The 18,908-nt window shown below is 38.6% G+C and overlaps 1 protein-coding gene across 1 annotated transcript in view; it reads left to right on the forward strand.

The window, feature by feature from the left end:
* The window catches only part of RGS22 (regulator of G protein signaling 22), a 149,131-nt gene extending 144,242 nt beyond the window's left edge, over positions 1 to 4,889 (forward strand). The window contains exons 27-29 of the mRNA XM_078071665.1: positions 3,128 to 3,228; positions 3,971 to 4,018; positions 4,773 to 4,889. Coding sequence (XP_077927791.1) covers positions 3,128 to 3,228; positions 3,971 to 4,018; positions 4,773 to 4,889 — 266 coding nt within the window. The remainder of the gene's footprint in view (positions 1 to 3,127; positions 3,229 to 3,970; positions 4,019 to 4,772) is intronic.
* Positions 4,890 to 18,908: the final 14,019 nt, after the last annotated feature.

An 18,908-nucleotide genomic window follows, 5' to 3' on the forward strand; every position in this document is an offset into this window, starting at 1 on the left:
TACTTCTGGACATTCTTTTTTTTTTTTCCCCCCCAAGATTTATTTATTTATTTTAGAGAAAGAGAGAGCACACATGCAGGGGGACAGGCAGGGGGAGAGGCGGGGGGAGAGGGAGAGAATCTCAGGCAGACTCCCTGCTGAGCACAGAGCCTGATGCAGGGCTCGATCTCACCGCCCTGAGATCATGACCTGAGCCGAAATCAAGAGTTGGCTGCTTAACTGACTGAGCCACCCAGGTGCCCACTTCTGGACATTTTTAAGGGAAACTTTTTTTTCTTTTAAGTGAAAAATGTCATCATTTTGGTGCTACCTCCTTGATAGAAAGAGGTCAGCAGTTTCACTTACTGTTGCATTAGCATCTTCAGTGTAAATATGAACACAGTGAAAAAGGCACATAACATCTTAGTATTCTTATGAAAATGTGTTTGACTTCATGGACCCCCTGAAAGAGGACTCTACAGGCCACACTTTGAAAACCACTGAACACATCACTTACAACTCACAATTAGGTCATGGCATTTCATACCTGTTCTGTCTGCCTGAGAATACCTTCCCCTCTTCCACCTGCAGAACCCTACTCATTTTTAAAAAAAATTTTTATTTAAATTCAATTTAGTTAACATATTGTATTATTAGTTTCAGGGGTAGAATTTAGTGATTCATCAGTTGCATATAACACCCAGTGCTCATTACATCAAGTGCCCTCCTTAATGTCCATCACCCAGTTACCCCATCCCCCATCCCCCTCCCCTCCAGCAACGCTCAGTTTGTTCCCTATAGTTAAGAGTCTTTTATGGTTTGCCTCCCTCTATGTTTTTATCTTACTTCATTTTTCCTTTCCTTCCCCTATGTTCATCTGTTTTGTTTCTTAAATTCCACATATGAGTGAAATCATATGGTATTTGTCTTCCTCTGGCTGTCTTATTTTGCTTAGCATAAAACCCTCTAGTTCCATCCATGTCATTGCAAATGGCAAGATTTCATTCTTTTTCATGGCTGAGTAATATTCCATTATATATACACACACACCACATCTTTATCCACTCATCTGTCGATGGACATCTGGGCTCTTTCTATATTTTGGCTATTGTGGACATTGTTGCTGTAAACATTGGGGTGCAGGTGCCCCTTTGAATCACTATTTTTGTATCCTTTGGATAAATATCTAGTAGTGCAATTGTTGGGTCATAGGTATACTCATTTTTCAAAGGCCCAATTCATTCTGTCCTCCTTAAAGCTTTATCTGACCCTGTGTACCCTCCACACACAACTCAACTGAGTTGACCTTTTTCTTGTTTTGTCTTGTGTACCTTATACATATCTTTCTATAGTACTTATCAACTGTGTTACACTTTTTATTTATAGGTCATATGCATATTCTCAGCACTTATTAGGCACTTAATAACTTAGTGAGGCTGAAATTTTGTGATTGCCTACCAGAAAATCATGGTTATGGCTTTCTCCTTACTCTTGTGGGCTATTTTCTACTGTCTAAATACAATAGCACTGCCGTCACGTTACTCTGCACTTGCCTACGTGGCTCACCCTATTCCTGTATAATTGTGGTTCTCGGTTAGGTGCCCTTATTTGTTAATTATTCACATATACATTCTACAAATAAATATAAACTCACCTATTCAATTCCCATCATGAGTACTGTGATCACGTGTATTTTTAATCAAATCTGTTTATCTTTTATGTACTCTTCTTTTTAAGTCAAATTGACATATATGAACTAAACTTCCATTTATCATCAAATGAAAATAGCTTAAATTTCTTTCAAAGAATAAAAAATAATTATTATGGAAAACTCTTTATAATATAGTGGTAACACTTATTCGAATCATCTAAGAATTTTAAATGGATGTTACAAAAAGATCAGTGTGCATTTTTTCATTTTGTGTACTATTCATTTTTAAGGCTTGTCAGCAGACAAGAAGAATACACTTAATGGACTGTGATTCTAATTGAAGAATTTTTTTGTCCATTAAGATTATTATGGGCATGGTCCTCTATGCCATATGTGTTTGAAATTCTTATCCTGCCAGAAATATACTTTTTTTCAAATCAAGAGGATTATATCTTCTCAGAAAAATATTCTTACACACAGAAAAGCAATCATCTCATTAACTAGAATGTGAAATAAGACAAATGACAGGACAAAGAAGGAAAAAACACATTGTCATACAGGAAGAATGTGCTGGCGTGCAAAAGCTTATGCTGTTAAGACTAATAATGTGATATATCAACAAAATGTAACATACTGTGTAAAAGTTTTTGTACGTGTGCATGTGGGGGGGTGGTGAATGTGTTTGAAGGATGGCTATTCTTGTTCATAAGTATTCATTATATTTCAGCCTAAGGAGAATGACGGTTTTAATTCAGATGTAATTCAACAAAGACCACTGTGTAATCATTATAGCCATCAACAAACTGATTCATGTGCATTTGGTCCAAAAGTTACAAAAGCTGTTTCTGAGTTCTTGTTTGTACCCACCATTTTAAGATTACATCAGAATTAAAGCATGCAAGACTTGAACTGACTTCAAAGAATAAACTAAGACTTCTAGCTAGTTTAGCTTTTTTCTTTTATTGGTTCATGTTTTCCATTTGGCTTCCATATCCTGTTCTAGCTTGATGCCCCTTCTAGAATTTCATTTACAAATCTTACAGCCTTGGTTGGTGAAACACACTAATTAATGTTGTGGTGGAGGCTGAGGATTTTAGCAATCTCATGCCTCCTGCTTGGAAAAATATCTGCTGTTTTTCCACCCATGTCTAGCACCATATTGAACATGGCAAAACGCATCTTAAGTGGAACTCTAAATGTATTTAATCAAAATACATTTAAGGAGGACTGTTTACTCTATTTGCTGCCAATACTATTAATCATGAAGTTCAAACCTTTCAATGCATTAGAAATATGAGATCTACTTTTTCCTAATTAGATTTTTTCAAGAAAAAACAATAAACTAAAAACAGGTCTTTTTATGATTTTTTTAAGTCCCAAATAATGCTTAAGCCAACAGCATTCCAGCTTTATAAAATGGACAATTCCATGGCTTTGTAAATCCCTTATGAATGTATTAAGCAATACTAATTTAAGGCACAAATTCCTGTTTCACAGGTCTTTGGCCTGCCTGCAAATCCTATACAGACAATCAAGCTCAAATATGCAGCTGTATGCTTGAAGACACTTTGTCTGTGACCAACTTTTTGAAGGTTTTGGTTAGTGCTATGGTACATCCATCATATTTTAGTTGAATAAACCAAAAATTAGTGTATTAATTTGCTTACCAAGATTTTAGCAGCGGGACACCAGGGTAGATTAGTTGGTTAGGCCTCCAACTCTTCATTTTTGCTCAGGTTATGATCTCAGGGTCCTGAATCAAGCCCCTCATCCGGCTCTGCACTCAGCAGGGATTCTGCTTGAGGATTCTATCTCTCCCTCTCTCTCTCTGCCTCTCCCCCTGCTCTCACTTTCTCTCTAAAATAAATAAATCTTAAAATTTTTTTTTTAGCAGATCCAGAAGGTACCATCTATTTTTGGTTGGTTCTAAGGTTACCTTATCTGCATGCTGTCCTGTGGTGGTGCTGGAACATGTCAATTCAGGGTTTTTTGAGCAGCATATGAGGTGAGCCTTTTGGTAGGTTTTAAGCCTTTGAAGAAATAGTTGGGTGGTTTTATAAGCACTGTACTTTGTAGCTCCTGAGATTATAGTTAATTTTTTTTTTACTTTTAAAGATTTTATTTATTTATTTGAGAGAAAGAGAGAGAGACAGAGAAACAGCATGAGAGGGGAGAGGGTCAGAGGGAGAAGTGGGCTCCCCGCTCAGCGGGGAGCCCGATGTGGGACTCGATCCCAGGACTCCGGGATCATGACCTGAGCCAAAGGCAGTTGCTTAACCAACTGAGCCACCCAGGCACCCTATAGTTAAATTTTTGACTCTTGGACTTCTCCAACCCTAGCTAATTGATGAAGAGGAAAAACAAGCTACTCTGGAAACGCCAAATTCAGTGAGCCTGGAACATAACATCCTTATTTAGTGAGCTGACTTGGCCATGTAAGTTGGCCGCCTGTAAACCAAGGGAGATGGAAAGGATACTTTGTGAATCTGTGCTGTAGATGGAGCAAGCTACACTGCCAAGTTCAAAACTCTATTTGCCAGGTTACCTTATTCAAATCCTCACATGTTTGAAAGCTTTATGTGTCCCTTGAGACCTTCTCATGATTGTGATTCCACCATACTTCCAAGAATTTGGGTATCCAGGATTAACGAATGAAAAGATAATTTATAATGCATTTACCTTGAGGTCTGATTGCCTGTATTTGTGTTAATATAACCCCTGTGGTTTGTCTATTGTATGTGGTGTGCTGACACAAAGGAATGACAAGTTGATTCCAAAACAGTTTTTAAAAGCATGAGAAAAAAACCCTGTATATATGGCTTGCTTAAGGCTGATTTCCTCACAATTTAAAAGTATCTTTCCAAGATGGCATGCTCTGATTTTTCTAACATTTAATGGAAAGTTTCTTTTGAAATCTGGAGAAACCTAGTTCAGAAATGTATTTCTTGTTTTCTACTTTTAAGACACCTATCACAATTCTCAGGTGTTTAACATGTATGCCATTTATAGTGATACTGGTGTTTCACTCAAGGAGGAAAGAAAGATCCAAAATGATGTTGCCTACATTTTTTTTTCACATTCTTATACAAAGTGGATGACAAAGTTGTGGTCAGTACTAATAACATCTGAATTCCCTTACTAGAGTGATGATGATATTGACTCTGATGATGATTGCAACATTAAGTGGTTTTTATGTACCAGCTTGTTCTACATTTCTCACAAGAACCAGAACCATCAGCAAAAATTATTTTACAAGTGAGATAACTGGGGCACAAAGAAGCTAAGTTATGCACAGTTACACTGCTAACAGCTTATATCATGAAATCATGAGGTCTTTCAGCATTAACTCCCTTTTCAGCCCATCTAAGACCAACTCAAATTTGCATCGTTCTAACATCCAGCCTCAGTGTCAAGGGAGAATTCAAGTCCAAGCCTGATATTAAGCAAACGGGTCTTCTCACTGGCCTTAATGATAACAGTGCTTATTTCCTAGAAATGGAATAGACAATCAAGTAGTAAGTACAAATTTCATACCTCTGTGGCAGGTGGAATAATCTCTTTCGAAGTATTTGATTTTTCTAAAATGTGATGTTTGACTTTGGTTTAGACGCCAATATTTGGCCTAAAGACACTAACTTTGAAGGCATAGTTTTTTTTTTTCCCCTTTGTTACAAAGTACATGGATAATACAGTACTTGTGAGTATAACTTGTATTATTGGTCATGTATTTGATTAGCCACTTGAACTCTCAAGGTATGAAGTAAGAAAGTCAATCTTTTTTAAGTATGGAAGTTATTTTTCTAATGATCTGTGAGATCTACCTTAATGGCATGGCAACTTAAATATGTGTGTATAGGTGCACATGTGTGTGAGTTTTCACCTAAATACTAATACATAGCATATACTCATGGTATTGTTCATGGATGATAACAATATGCATGCTACCTAGCTTCCTTTTTACTTGTTAAAATAGTCTTATTACATGCTTTGATTAATACATTAGTCAAGATAGGCCAGGCTAGACTATTGTAATAAACCCTAAAATCACAGTGGCCTAAAATCACAAAATTTGTTGTTGTTGTTGTTGTTTGCTTGTTTACCAATCTCAGTCTCAGTGGGGCAGTCAGCTTTCTTCATGGCTCTCCTTCAAGCACTGACTCTGATTTCTAGGCTCCTTCCATCTTGTAATGTGGTCATCTTAAAAGCGTAACCTCCAGGGCCACTGTTAAAGGGGAAGAGAGATTGAAAGGCTTATGCAGGCGTTATAGTTAGTTACACCATAACCAAACTGCTGAAAACCAAAGATAATGAGAAAACCTTAATAGCACCCAGAGAAAAAGCACGATCCATTCAGAAGTACAACAGTAAGAATGATGGCTGACTTTTTATCAGAAACAATGGAAGCCAGGGGCACCTGGGTGGCTCAGTTGGTTAAGCGACTGCCTTCGGCTCAGGTCATGATCTCAGGGTCCTGGGATCGAGCCCCGCATCGGGCTCCCTGCTCCGCGGGAAACCTGCTTCTCCCTCTCCCACTCCCCCTGCTTGTGTTCCCTCTCTCACTGTCTCTCTCTGTCAAATAAATAAAATCTTAAAAAAAAAAAAAAAAAAGAAACAATGGAACCAAGATGGAATGACATCTTTTAAAGAGATGAAAGAAAAAAAGAATCTGTCACCCTGAAATTCTATAACCAGTGAAAATATCCTCCAAAATTTAAGGCCTTCATTTCACCTTTATGAGGCAATTCAACTAGCACATTGGTGGAGGCAGGGTCAAGGATTTGGCTAGTATGGTTGGTGGAGGCAGAGTTAGGAGATGGCCAATATGGTTGAGAGACTGATTACAAACAAGAGGATTGATGAATAATATAATGGGGATAATGAGAATCATATTTTCAATGTTAATAAAGGAAGTAACAAATATGGTAACTACAAGTTACATATTACTTATTTACTTTACAGTGGAGAAACATGGCATGTGCCATCTTTTTAATTGTAAAATCTACATAATATAAAATTTACATTTTAAGTGTACAGTTCAGTGGCATTAAGTACATTCACACTGTTGTGCAACTATCACTGCTATCTATCTCTAGAGACTTTTCATCTTCCCAAAGTAAAACTATGCACCCATCAAAGAATAAAACCCCATTCCCCACTTCCCACAGCCTCTGGCAACCACCATTCTACTTTCTATCTTTATGAATTTGATGATTCTAGGTACTTCATATGAATGAAATCATACCTTATTTGTCTTTTTGTGACTGGATTATTTCACTTATCATAGTATCTTCAAGGTTCATCCTTGCAGTAGTATGTCTCAGAATTTCTTTTATTTTTAAGGTGGAATAATATTCAATTATATGTATATGCCACATTTTGTTTATCCATTCATCCATCGATGGACACTTGGGTTGCTTCCATGTTTTAGCTATTGTAAATAATACTGTTATGGACACGAGTGTACAAATATCTCTTCAAGACCCTGCTTTCAAATCTTTTGGGTATGTACCCAGAAGTAGAATCACCGTATCATATGCTGATTCCATGTTTAATTTTTTGAGGAACGATCATACTCCATAACTGCTGCACCATTTTATATTCCCACCAGTAGGGCACGAGGATTCCGGTTTTTTCACATCCTCTCCAACACTTGTTATTTTCTGGTTTTTGTTTTTGTTTTTTTGTTTTTTGTTTTTGATAATAGCCATCCTAATGGGTGTAAAATGTCATTTCATTGTGGTTTTGATTTGCATTTCCCAATGATTAGTGATATTGAACATCTTTTCCTGTACTTCTTGGTCATTTGGATATCTTAGAGAGGTATCTATTCATGTCCTTTGCCCATTTTTGAACTTTTTTTTTTTTTTAATTGTTGCTGTTGTTGAGTTGTAGGAGTTCTTTATGTATTCTGGATATTAACCCCTTATGAAATAGAGGATTTGGAAATATTTTCCTTTATTCTGTAGGCTGCCTCTTTACTCTGTTGATTATGCCCTTTGATGCAAAATTTTTAAATTTTGATGTACTAATTTATCTAATTTTTGTTGTTGTTGCTTGTACTTTTGGCGTCATAGCCAAGATCCAATATTATGAAGATACCCTTATGTTCTCTTCTGAGAGATTTATAGTTTTAGCACTTACCTTTGGGTCTTTGATCCATTTTGATAATTTTTGAATATAATATAATTGAAGGGTCCAGCTTTTTTCTTTTCATGTAAATATCCAATTTCCCAAGAGCATTTGTTGAAAAGACTGTCCTTTCCCCATTGAATGTTCTTGGCACCTTTGTGGAAAATCATTTGACTGTATATGTAAGGGTTTATTTTAAGGCTCTTTATTCTATTGCATTGGCCTACATGTCTATCTTTATGCCAGTACCACACTATTTTGATACTGTAGCTTTGTAATTGAGAAGAGTGAGTCCTCTGACTTTTTTTTTTTCAGTATTGTTTTGGCTATTTAGGGACATACACCATCTTAACCAAGTAGTAAAATTTAACATTATCAGTAATGAGGACAACTGTCATTGTTGTCACCCTCTGATAGGATGTACCAAGAAGGACACAGCATCACTTCTATGTTATTCCTACCAAACAAACAAACAAACAAAAAAACCTCTCTTGAATAATGAAGACATACCAGACAAACTCAAACTGAATGATATTCTGCAAAATAAATGGCATAGATTCTTCAAAAATATCAAGGTCATGCAACCGACAGAATGGGAGAAGATATTTGCAAATGACATATCAGATAAAGGGCTAGTACCAAAATCTATAAAGAACTTATCAAACTCAACACCCAAAGAACAAATAATCCAATCAAGAAATGGGCAGAAGACATGAACAGACATTTTTCCAAAGAAGACATCCAAATGGCCAACAGACACATGAAAAAGTGCTCAACATCGCTCCGCATCAGGGAAATCCAAATCAAAACCTCAATGAGATACCACCTCACACCAGTCAGAATGGCTAAAATTAACAAGTCAGGAAAGGACAGATGTTGGCGGGGATGTGGAGAAAGGGGAACCCTCCTACACTGTTGGTGGGAATGCAAGCTGGTGCAACCACTCTAGAACACAGTATGGAGGTTCCTCAAAAAGTTGAAAATAGAGCTACCATACAATCCAGCAATTGCACTACTGGGTATTTACCCCAAAGATACAAATGTAGGGATCCAAAGGGGTATGTGCACCCCGATGTTTATAGCAGCAATGTCCACAATAGCCAAACTGTGGAAAGAGCCAAGATGTCCATCAACAGATGAATGGATAAAGAAGATGTGGTATATATATATAATGGAATATTATGCAGCCATCAAAAGGAATGAGATCTTGCCATTTGCAATGACGTGGATGGAACTGGAGGGTGTTATGCTGAGCGAAATAAGTCAATCAGAGAAAGACATGTATCATATGACCTCACTGATATGAGGAATTCTTAATCTCAGGAAACAAACTGAGGGTTGCTGGAGTGGGGGTTGGGGTGGGAGGGATGGGATGGCTGGGTGATAGACACTGGGGAGGGTATGTGCTATGGTGAGCGCTGTGAATTGTGCAAGACTGTCGAATCACAGATCTGTACCTCTGAAACAAATAATACATTATATGTTAAGAAAAAAGAAAAAGAAGAAGATAGCAGGAGGGGAGGAATGAAGGGGGGGAATCGGAGGGGGAGATGAACCATGAGAGACGATGGACTCTGAAAAACAAACTGAGGGTTCTAGAGGGGAGGGGGGTTGGAGAATGGGTTAGCCTGGTGATGGGTATTAAAGAGGGCATGTTCTGCATGGAGCACTGGGTGTTATGCACAAACAATGAATCATGGAACACTACATTAAAAACTAATGATGTAATGTATGGTGATTAACATAACAATAAAAAAATAAAAAAAATATCAAAGTCATGAAAGACAAAAACAGAAATAATCTTCCTGATTAAAGGAAATGAAAGAGACATGATAATTAAATGCAATATGTGATTCTGGATGGGATTGTAGATTTTTAAAGAATATTATCAGGACAATCAGTAAAATGTGCGTGAGATCTGTGGATTAGGTGATAGTATTGTTTCTATGTTAATTCCCTAAATCTGAGTTATTATATCCACAACTTACTTTCTTTTTTTTTTCACAACTTACTTTCAAATGGGTTCAAAAATTATATTATACTAGTATGTATATTATACAAAATTATGTTATGTATAATATCAAAAATTGTAATATATATGGAGCATATACAGAGACAGAGAGAGAGAGGGAGAGAGAGAGACAGATAAAATGATTAGGCAAATGTGGCAAAATGTTAACAATTAAATGTTACCAGTTAAAAATAATTCTTGGGAGTTCTTTGTACTATTCTTGCAATTTTCTGTAAGCTTAAGATTAATTCAAAGTAAAAAATGTTTTTAAAATAGAAAAATGATGGCCAAATCTAGGCATTTTCAGAAAAACAAAAGCTGAGAGAATTTGTTGGCACTAGACCTGCACTGCAGGAAATACTTAAGAAGTTCCCAGGGCTGAATAGAAATGATCCCAGATGGGAGCCTGCATCTGTAGGAAGGAGAGCAGTGGAAATGCTAAGATTTCTGAACTACACTTTCAGACTTGTAATTCAATATGGTGGATTAAGCATGTGTGTTTAGCTCCTCTCCCTCCAACCCCTAAAAATTACTCTAAAGGGTAAAGTTATGAACTCACAAAAATAAATAGAAGGCATCAGTTGATCAGAGGTTTCAACAAATTTCTGCAGACCAAAGTGGGTAATAGAATAAGTATTGAATGAGGCGGGGAGGAGGAAACCCCACTTAAAAGAATGCATGGTGGGGGCGCCTGGGTGGCTCAGATGGTTAAGTGTCTGCCTTTAGCTCAGGGCCTGATCCTGGGGTCCTGGGATCGAGTCCCACATTGGGCTCTCTGCTCAGCCGGGAGCCTGCTTCTCCCTCTCCCTCTACTGTTCCTCCTGCTTGTGCTCTCTTGCTCTCTCTGTCAAAAACAAATAAATAAAATCTTAAAAAAAAAAAAGAATGCATGGTGGATGTTATAGTTGAGGAGACTGTGCAGATACCCCTCAGAAGCTTGGAGGGCTTAGAACTCAAGAAGTGCCAGGTCTGCAGAGATAGCAGAATATGGGGCTGAAAACAGAGGAGCTACTGGAAAGTCTGTAGATAGAATATTCAACACCTATGCATCTCTGCAGAGAATGCCTCACTCTCTCCAAGCAGTGAAATAGAGACAGAGACAGCAAGAGTGAGAGGGAGACATTGATTGATTGATTGATTCAGTTTCAAAAGAAATGGAAAGATACAATTTTTTTGTTTTTTTTTTTTGCACGTGTTGTGAGAACATTTAAGGTCTACTCTCAGGAAATTTCAAGAATATAATACAATATTAATAGCTATAGTTACCATGCTGTATATTAGATCCCCAGAACTTATTCATCTTATAACTGAAAGTTTGTACCCTTTAACCAACATCTCCCCATTTCTCCCCACCCCCCACCTTGGCAACCACCATTCTTTTCCCTAATTCTATGAGTTTGACCTTCTTAAATTCCACATATAAGTGAGATCATATAATAGTTGTTTTTCTGCATCTGCCTTATTTCACTTAACATAATGCTGTTAAAGTCTACCTATGTTATCCCAGACAGCAAGATTTCCTTTCTTATGGCTGCATAATATACCATTGTGTATAACTTCACAATGCATATGTATATTAAATCATCAGATTGTACACCTTAAAAAGACAAAAAAATCACATTGTACAACCTAAATAAATATAATTTTTAGTTTTCAATCACATTCTTAATAAAGCTGGGGAAAAATAATTTAAGCAAATTCATAAAACAAAACAAACAAAAGCACCAAAAAAGAAATGGAAGAATTGTCTCATGAGAAACTGGGCAGTGAGCATGTGAATTATTGCCTCAGCATACAGCCCTTTCTCCTTCCATTTTATGAGGCCCAAAGCTTAATGGCTTCCCCCATCTGTTCACCTAAAATGATGCCTGCCAGTTGACAAGCCCTGACAAGACACATAGCTGATGGTGAGCTTTTCTATTGCCTCATTCTTAAGTATGGATGGGAAACCAAAGTCTTCAGAGACAGAACTGTGTAATATTAAACAAAACAAAATAAAAATTAATCCCTAGGAGTTGATTCATGGAAAAAAACTTTAAAAAATTATAATTAGTGTCCTCAGATATATATTTTTGAGAGACACAGAGAGAGGAGAGAGACAGGGAGAGAGAGAGAGAGAGAAAGAAAGAGAAAGAGAGAGAGAGTTCCCAGAAAACAAAATAATTGAAAGTAATGTCTCAAACTGGTATCCAAACACCCATGTTTTTATAGCAGCATTGTTCAAAATAGCCAAAAAGGGGAAGCAGTCTCAATGTTCATGGACAGATGGATGGATAAAAAAGTCTGGTATATACATACAATGGCCTTACAAAGAAAGAAAGAAAGAAGGAAAGAAAGAAAGAAAGAGAGAGAGAAAGAAAGAAAATTCTGACATCATGCTACAACATGAATGAACTTTGAGGACATTATACTAAGTGAAGTAAGCTAGTCACAGGAAGACAAATATTGTATGGTTCCACTTATATGAGATACCAAGAGTAGTCAAATTCATAGAGGCAGAAAGTAGAGTTGTGATTGCCAGGGACTTTGAGGGATGGGGGGAGGAGGTTGGAACATGGGAACATGGAACAGGGAATTGTTTGATAGAGTTTTGGTTTTGTAAGATAAAGTTTTGGAAATTGTATAATCATGTGAATATACTTAACACTGTTGAACCTGTACACTTAAAAACGGCTGAGATGGTAAATTTTATGTTATGTGTATTTTATGATAATTAAAAAAACCCAATAATTTAAAAATACCCTTGAGGGCAGAACCACCCTCCCACCAAAGTACAGATTATAAAATTTGGGAGATAGAAAATAAAACAAAGGTTTCAAACTCTTTATTTGAAAAAAACTTCAACACAGACAGAATCAGTTTTACCTTCATGAATAAAAGAAGAAGGGACTTGTAAAAGAAATGTCCTGTTATTTACACCTTTCAGAAAACAGTGATGTCAATTCAAGTATTAATATAAGGGTCCAATTTATTGAATAAGACAACCAATGATAATTGCGGACTTACAGGGGTCAGAGTTACATTTCACAGGACATGAACTTTAAAGCCCATGGTTCTTTTTTTTTTTTAAAAACAATTCTTTTTCTTTTTTTAAGGATTTATATTTATTTGTCAGAGAGAGAGAGAGAGCACAAGCGGGGGAGTGGGAGGCAGAAGGAGAGGGAGAAGCAGGCTCCCTGCTATGCAAGGAACCCGATGCGGGGCTCCATCCCAGGACCCCAGGATCATGACCTGAGCCGAAGGCAGACGCTTAAATCACAGAGCCACCTAGGCGCTCCAAGACAGAATTATTCACTCCGATTTTGCTCTCTTTATCATTATCACTCTGAGATGAGTTTTAAAAAAAGCATAAGCAATTAAAACCCAAAATAGTTGACAAGGGAGCAAATGATGTGAGCAAATAGAGGTGTTATAAAAACTGTTAATTAGAGTCCTCAAATATAAGCCCTATAGACATGTAGGAAAAGTAACTCTCTAATTCTCTGGACTTTTCTCTAATTAACCTAATTATAAGTCCTTATGGCACCAGGTGGTGGAAATTTAACCGATCAGCTGGAACACTCTCCCCATCTGGGCAGGCTGACAAGCCGATCCCATTTCAAATCTCATCTCTTGAGTGAAGTCTTCTGGGCCAGGTTGGACATCTCCCCTGGGCGTCCTTAGCTCCAGTCCCATTAGCCTTTTTGCTGTTCTGGAACAGAGCAACATCATGTCAACTCACTTGCTGTTCTCTTTGCAGAGAACACTTTTCTCCCAGATCTTTATGCGGCTCCCTTCCTCACATCAGTAGGGATTCTGCTCGAAGGTCACCTCCTTGAGAGAGTGTTCCTGGCCTCCCTCTACATAGGCACCACCCCAGCACTCTGTTCCTTCTTCAGAGCACTTACCACTGTCAGAGGTGATGGCCTGTATTTATTTGTTTACTGCTGTGCTCTCCGTGTCTCATGTGTGACAACGTAAACTCCATGAGAGCAACAACTTTGTATTTTTCACACTGTATCTCTGGTGTGTAGAACAGTGCTTGGCACACAGTTCATGTTTGGTAAATACCTGGTCAGTCTCACACTGATCTCTCCTCTTCCAAACTTTCTTCTGCATGAACTATTTCCACCTCATTTTGGTCTGAACTTTATTCTTTTGTATAGGGTTTCATGAATCTTCTCCTTAATGAAATTATCAGCTACTAGAGTACAGAGGCTGGGTTTTACAATTCCTTACCATCTTCCATAATGGCTGGCACAGACTGGGGAACATACTAAGTGCTATGTTAATACTTTTTGAATTTTGGTGGGAGGATTTGGTTTAGCTTATTCTTTAAAATGAAGCTTAAAATGCCACATCTTGATTGGTTTATCCTTCGTATGCTGTAATTTGAATATGGGTACATTTTAAATTCAGGCTTTTTCTAATCCAGAGAAGGCTACAGGTAAATGTGGGGGGTAGTGTACAAATGGGGCCAGGTCTATCCATTTTTCAGGCAGTATGGGTGAGATGGCCTTTCAGAAAGGTTGCTTGGGCCCCCCAATTTTAAATGTGGCCCAGCGTCAGGATGACCATGCAATTCTCCCATGGCTGTGTGCTGCTAGCCTAGTGCGACTGTCAACCAGAGGAGCATCTGGATGCTAGAGACATCCATGTTTATTGAATTTGATTAGTTCAACACATCCATAAATTAACATCAACACAGGTTTGAAGTGGGATCCCAAAGTAACTACTAAGAGGCTCCTTTTTTTGGGGCACCTGGGTGGCTCAGTTGGTTAAGCGACTGCCTTCAGCTCAGGTCATGATCCTGGAGTCCCGGGATCGAGTCCCACATCGGGCTCCCTGCACAGCAGGGAGACTGCTTCTCCCTTTGACCCTCCCCTCATCTCATGCTCTCTCTCTCTCTCATTCTCTCTCTCAAATAAATAAATAAAATCTTTTAAAAAAAAAAAGAGGCTCTTTTTTTTCAAACAAATTAAAAAGTTATCAAGTGTCCTATCTTGGAGTGATAATTTATATCTTCTGGCTTTGTTGTGTCCTCTTAGAAGTTAATATATGGTATTTCCACCTTCTCTTGATTTGTTTTTTCTTTTCCATCTAGTAAACTTTTATATATATTTTTTGCCCTCTCTGTATTCCTTTTTTTTTTTTTTTTTTTTAAGATTTACTTATTTAGTTTGAGAGAGAGAGAGAGCAGGAAGGAAGGGCAGAGAGAGGGAGGAAGAGAGAGTCAAACAGACTCTGTGCTGAGCGCAGAGCCCACATGGGGCTAGATCTCACAACCCTGAGATCAGGATCTGAGCAGAAACCAAGAGTTGGAGGCTTAACCTATTGCACCACTCAGGTGCCCCATGCTCTCTCTGTATTCTTAATGTAGTTGAGTTTCACACTACTCTTTCACTTAATAGCTTCATTTCATAGAGGGCTTTCTTAGGCCAGAACATCTCTGTGTACAGCTTCTGTGAGTAATGTCAGCTCAATTCTGGGAAAATCATTTTGAATTACTGCTAGCTCTGAAATGGCCAGAAAAGCACCAGTACCTGGTACTTAGTTATTGCACAAACCTCATTACTATTAATCCGAATTAATAACTTCTTAGGTTTTCTAAGTGGGACTAGGAGGATATATCTATTCAACTAAAGAGAAATGGATGGTTATGAAGTAATTGGCTGATTTGGGGAGTGTCCTCTGTGGCTTCTTGGGACTATACTTTCAGCCGTATTAGGGACAGCAACAGAAAGCACACAGTAGGTGCTCAACAAATCATCATAGACCATCATCATCATAGAGTGGTGCCCACTGAGGTACATTTGTTCCTCTGGAGGTACTCTTCACAACCCTGGTGTGGGAGGAATCCCGCTCTCGATTCTATTCCCAGTTCTTTTTTCTACCACTGTAACCCTCAGCATCTTTATCTAAAAAAACAAGAATCCCCGCTCATCTCATGGAATTATTGAGAGGACAAAATGAAAACACAAAAGTGAATGTGTTTTGCAAACTCCTGGGTCCTACCTAGGGCTTACAGATACAGCGAGGCAGCCACTCAGCCTTGGGGTGGCCCGAAAACATGTCCCTGATCCACATACAAACATCAGGGAGTCCAGAGTCCCCTAGAATACAGTATTCATCAGCCTAAGAAGCCTTGAGGAGCTGATGCTTCAGGGAAAACACTCCTGAGGGCCCCACATATCCAGAGTTCCCTTGGGCCGGCAGCTGGAGGGCTTAAGCAGAAGAAGGGTCCTATTATAAAACTCAGGGCTTCTCTGAGAACCTCACAGCTTCTCTAGAGCTCAGGGGTGGGCCCAGGGATGCCTCTAACATGGATGAGCCATTTTGTTTTTAATTTAGGAGAAGGTGTGGTGATCAACATAGCTTATTTCCAGTGCCAGCTTAATGTCCCTGTTTCCTCTTCACACTCTCGTGGTCTCTATCACTCACCTGTCTCAGCATTTATGCACACACTCCCCTAACTAAAACAGATACATTTCTTAACCTCTTCTACCAGTCAGGAAAAGCTAAGTTTGTCTAGGACCAAACAACCCCTGAATCTCAGTGGAATAACACACGACCATACCATTTATTTCTCACTGACTGAGTCTGGCCAGTGGAAGAGAGTAGGAAGGCTCTGCTTATCTTAATCTCTCTCAGATCCAGCTGACGCAGGTGCCATCTCATTCAGTACTACTCTTATAACAAAGGCAGGGCAAAGAGAACATGGCAAACCACATGCTTCTACTCAGGAGTGACACATGTCACTTCCACTCATATTGCATTGGCCAAAGCAAGTCATATCCTAAGGCATCAGGGAAGTATAGGCCTACCACATGCCTGAGAGGAGAATAGAAATATTTGTTAGCCCATACAAATCATGACCGTGCCTTTTGTGGTGGGCAGAATAATGACCCTTCCAAGTTGTTCATGTCCTAATTCCTGGATTATGTTATGTTATGAAGCAAAGGGGAATGGAGTTACAGATGAAACTGAGGTTGCTAATCAGCTGACATTAAAATAGGGAGATTATCCTTGATTATCCAGATGGGCTCAATGTAATCACAAGGGAGAATATGGAAGAGGGAGGCAGAAAAGGAAAGTCAGAGTAAGAGATGTGACATCAGAAGCAGGATTAGAGAGATGCAACATAGCTGGCGTTGAAAACAGAGGAAGGGGACCATGAGCCAAGGAATGTAGGCAGCCTCTGGAAGCTGGAAAAGGCACAGAAACAGATTCTGCTCTCGAGTGTCCAGAAGGAATAAGACCCTGCCAGCCCATTGATTTTAGTCCAGTGAAACTTGTGTCAGATTTCTGTACTACAGAACTGTAAGATAACAAATTTGTGTTGTTTTAAGGTACATTTGTAGCAATTTGTTACAGTGATAATAAGAAACAAATACATCTCTCCTTTAGAAAATCACATTTGTTTTTCTAACTATAAAAGAAAGACATGATCAAACATAGAATACATAAAAGTAGACAAATAAAATATAAAAAATATCCCCAATACAAGTTTCTGTTGTGGACCCTTTCAACATTATTTTCTGCACATCAACACATATGTATATTTTCATGCATGTGTTACAAAATTAGATCATGCAGCATAGTTTTGCAGCCTGACTTTTTAAAAAGATTTTATTTATTTATTTGAGACAGACAGAGAGAGAATGAGTATGGGGGGAAAGGGCAGAGGGAGAGGGAGAAGCAGGCTCCCCACCTAGCAGGGACCCCCACATGCGTCTCAATCCCAGGATCCTGAGATCATGACCTAAGCTGAAGGCAGACACTTAACTGACGGAGCCACCCAGGTACCCCCGCAGCCTGCCCTTTTATTTAGCAATAGATCTTGAGCATTCTGCTATGACTAAAATGTTTTAACGATGCTGCCCAATAGTATACGTGCCTTTGAGAACCTGAAATGTAACTAGTCTGAATTGAGATGTACTATCCTTGAAAAATACACAGCAGATTTCAAAGACTTAGTATGGGAAAAGAATGTAAAGCTCTTACTAATACGGTTTATATTGATTATATGTTGAAATAATAGTATTTTGAAATAATAAAATAATATGGTGGGTTACATATGTAATTAAAGTAAAAAGGATACCATTTTAGAGAGGAGAAAGCAGACTTAGAAAGATTAAGAAATTTGCCAGCCAGGAGGTCATGAGCTGGGACTCAAATCCAGGTCTGACAGGCGCTAGAACAGAACCCACATAAACCATCCTCTCTATTCACTCCTATCATTCAGGTTCTATTCATGTGTCACCTTGGATTATTATGATTGGCCCTGTGCTTCTCTTGCCATCCAGTGTTCCTAAACCACCACTCAGCACTCCATCCTGGCCAGACTCTGTTCCCTGAGTGTGTCTGTCTTTGCCAACATTCTTCTGACCAATTTTGTCTCTTAGATTTCTCCACTTCTCCAGGTCTCTCCATTAGACTGAGGCTCAGCTCCATTTCCATCTCTTCCACAACTTCCTTAAAGCTTTCCCTAATTATTCAACACACAACAATCCCTATGAATTCTGAAATTTACTGCTTGCTCTCTGGGCCATTTGTGGGAGTGGGGATAGAAAGAAAATGGGAACACATTACCACCTGAGCAAATCCCATGTAAAGATTTTTAGCTGGGTAGATGGTTGATAAGAGGTCTGAAAAGAATGTTCCTGAGGTACAAACCCCTTGGACCCTCAATTAGCACCCTTTCTGTGTGGTCGAAAGGTTTCAACCTAGACAGTGTCTGTTGAGAACAAAGACTCCCTGACAAGAAAGTACCTCCTCGAAGATTTGTCCTACTATATAGCAGAACCTGGTACATAGTAAATGCGCGATCAATATGTGTCAAATCTATACCATGTATATTTTGTATCCTAATGTATCTTCCACACCGCTTGCTGAGTTGACTTAACACTATAAATCCAGGTTATTTCAGTAAAAACCAAGCCTGACACCACTACAGTACAAGTGCCTTACCCTTACACACCACTTTCTATCAACTTCCATTTGCCTTCTTTTAAAACACTTGTCTTTTACTAATCTCCCCCCCCCCCCCCAATACATCCATTAGAACTTGTTCAGCTCTACCAGGTTATTGCTTCTGCAGTAGCTGGGTCACGTCTCTGAGGAAGTGCCCACCTCTTGGGATTGATATTAATCTGTTTA

The sequence above is a fragment of the Halichoerus grypus genome, chromosome 5 (genome assembly GCF_964656455.1).
Source record: "Halichoerus grypus chromosome 5, mHalGry1.hap1.1, whole genome shotgun sequence".
NCBI lineage: Eukaryota > Metazoa > Chordata > Mammalia > Carnivora > Phocidae > Halichoerus > Halichoerus grypus.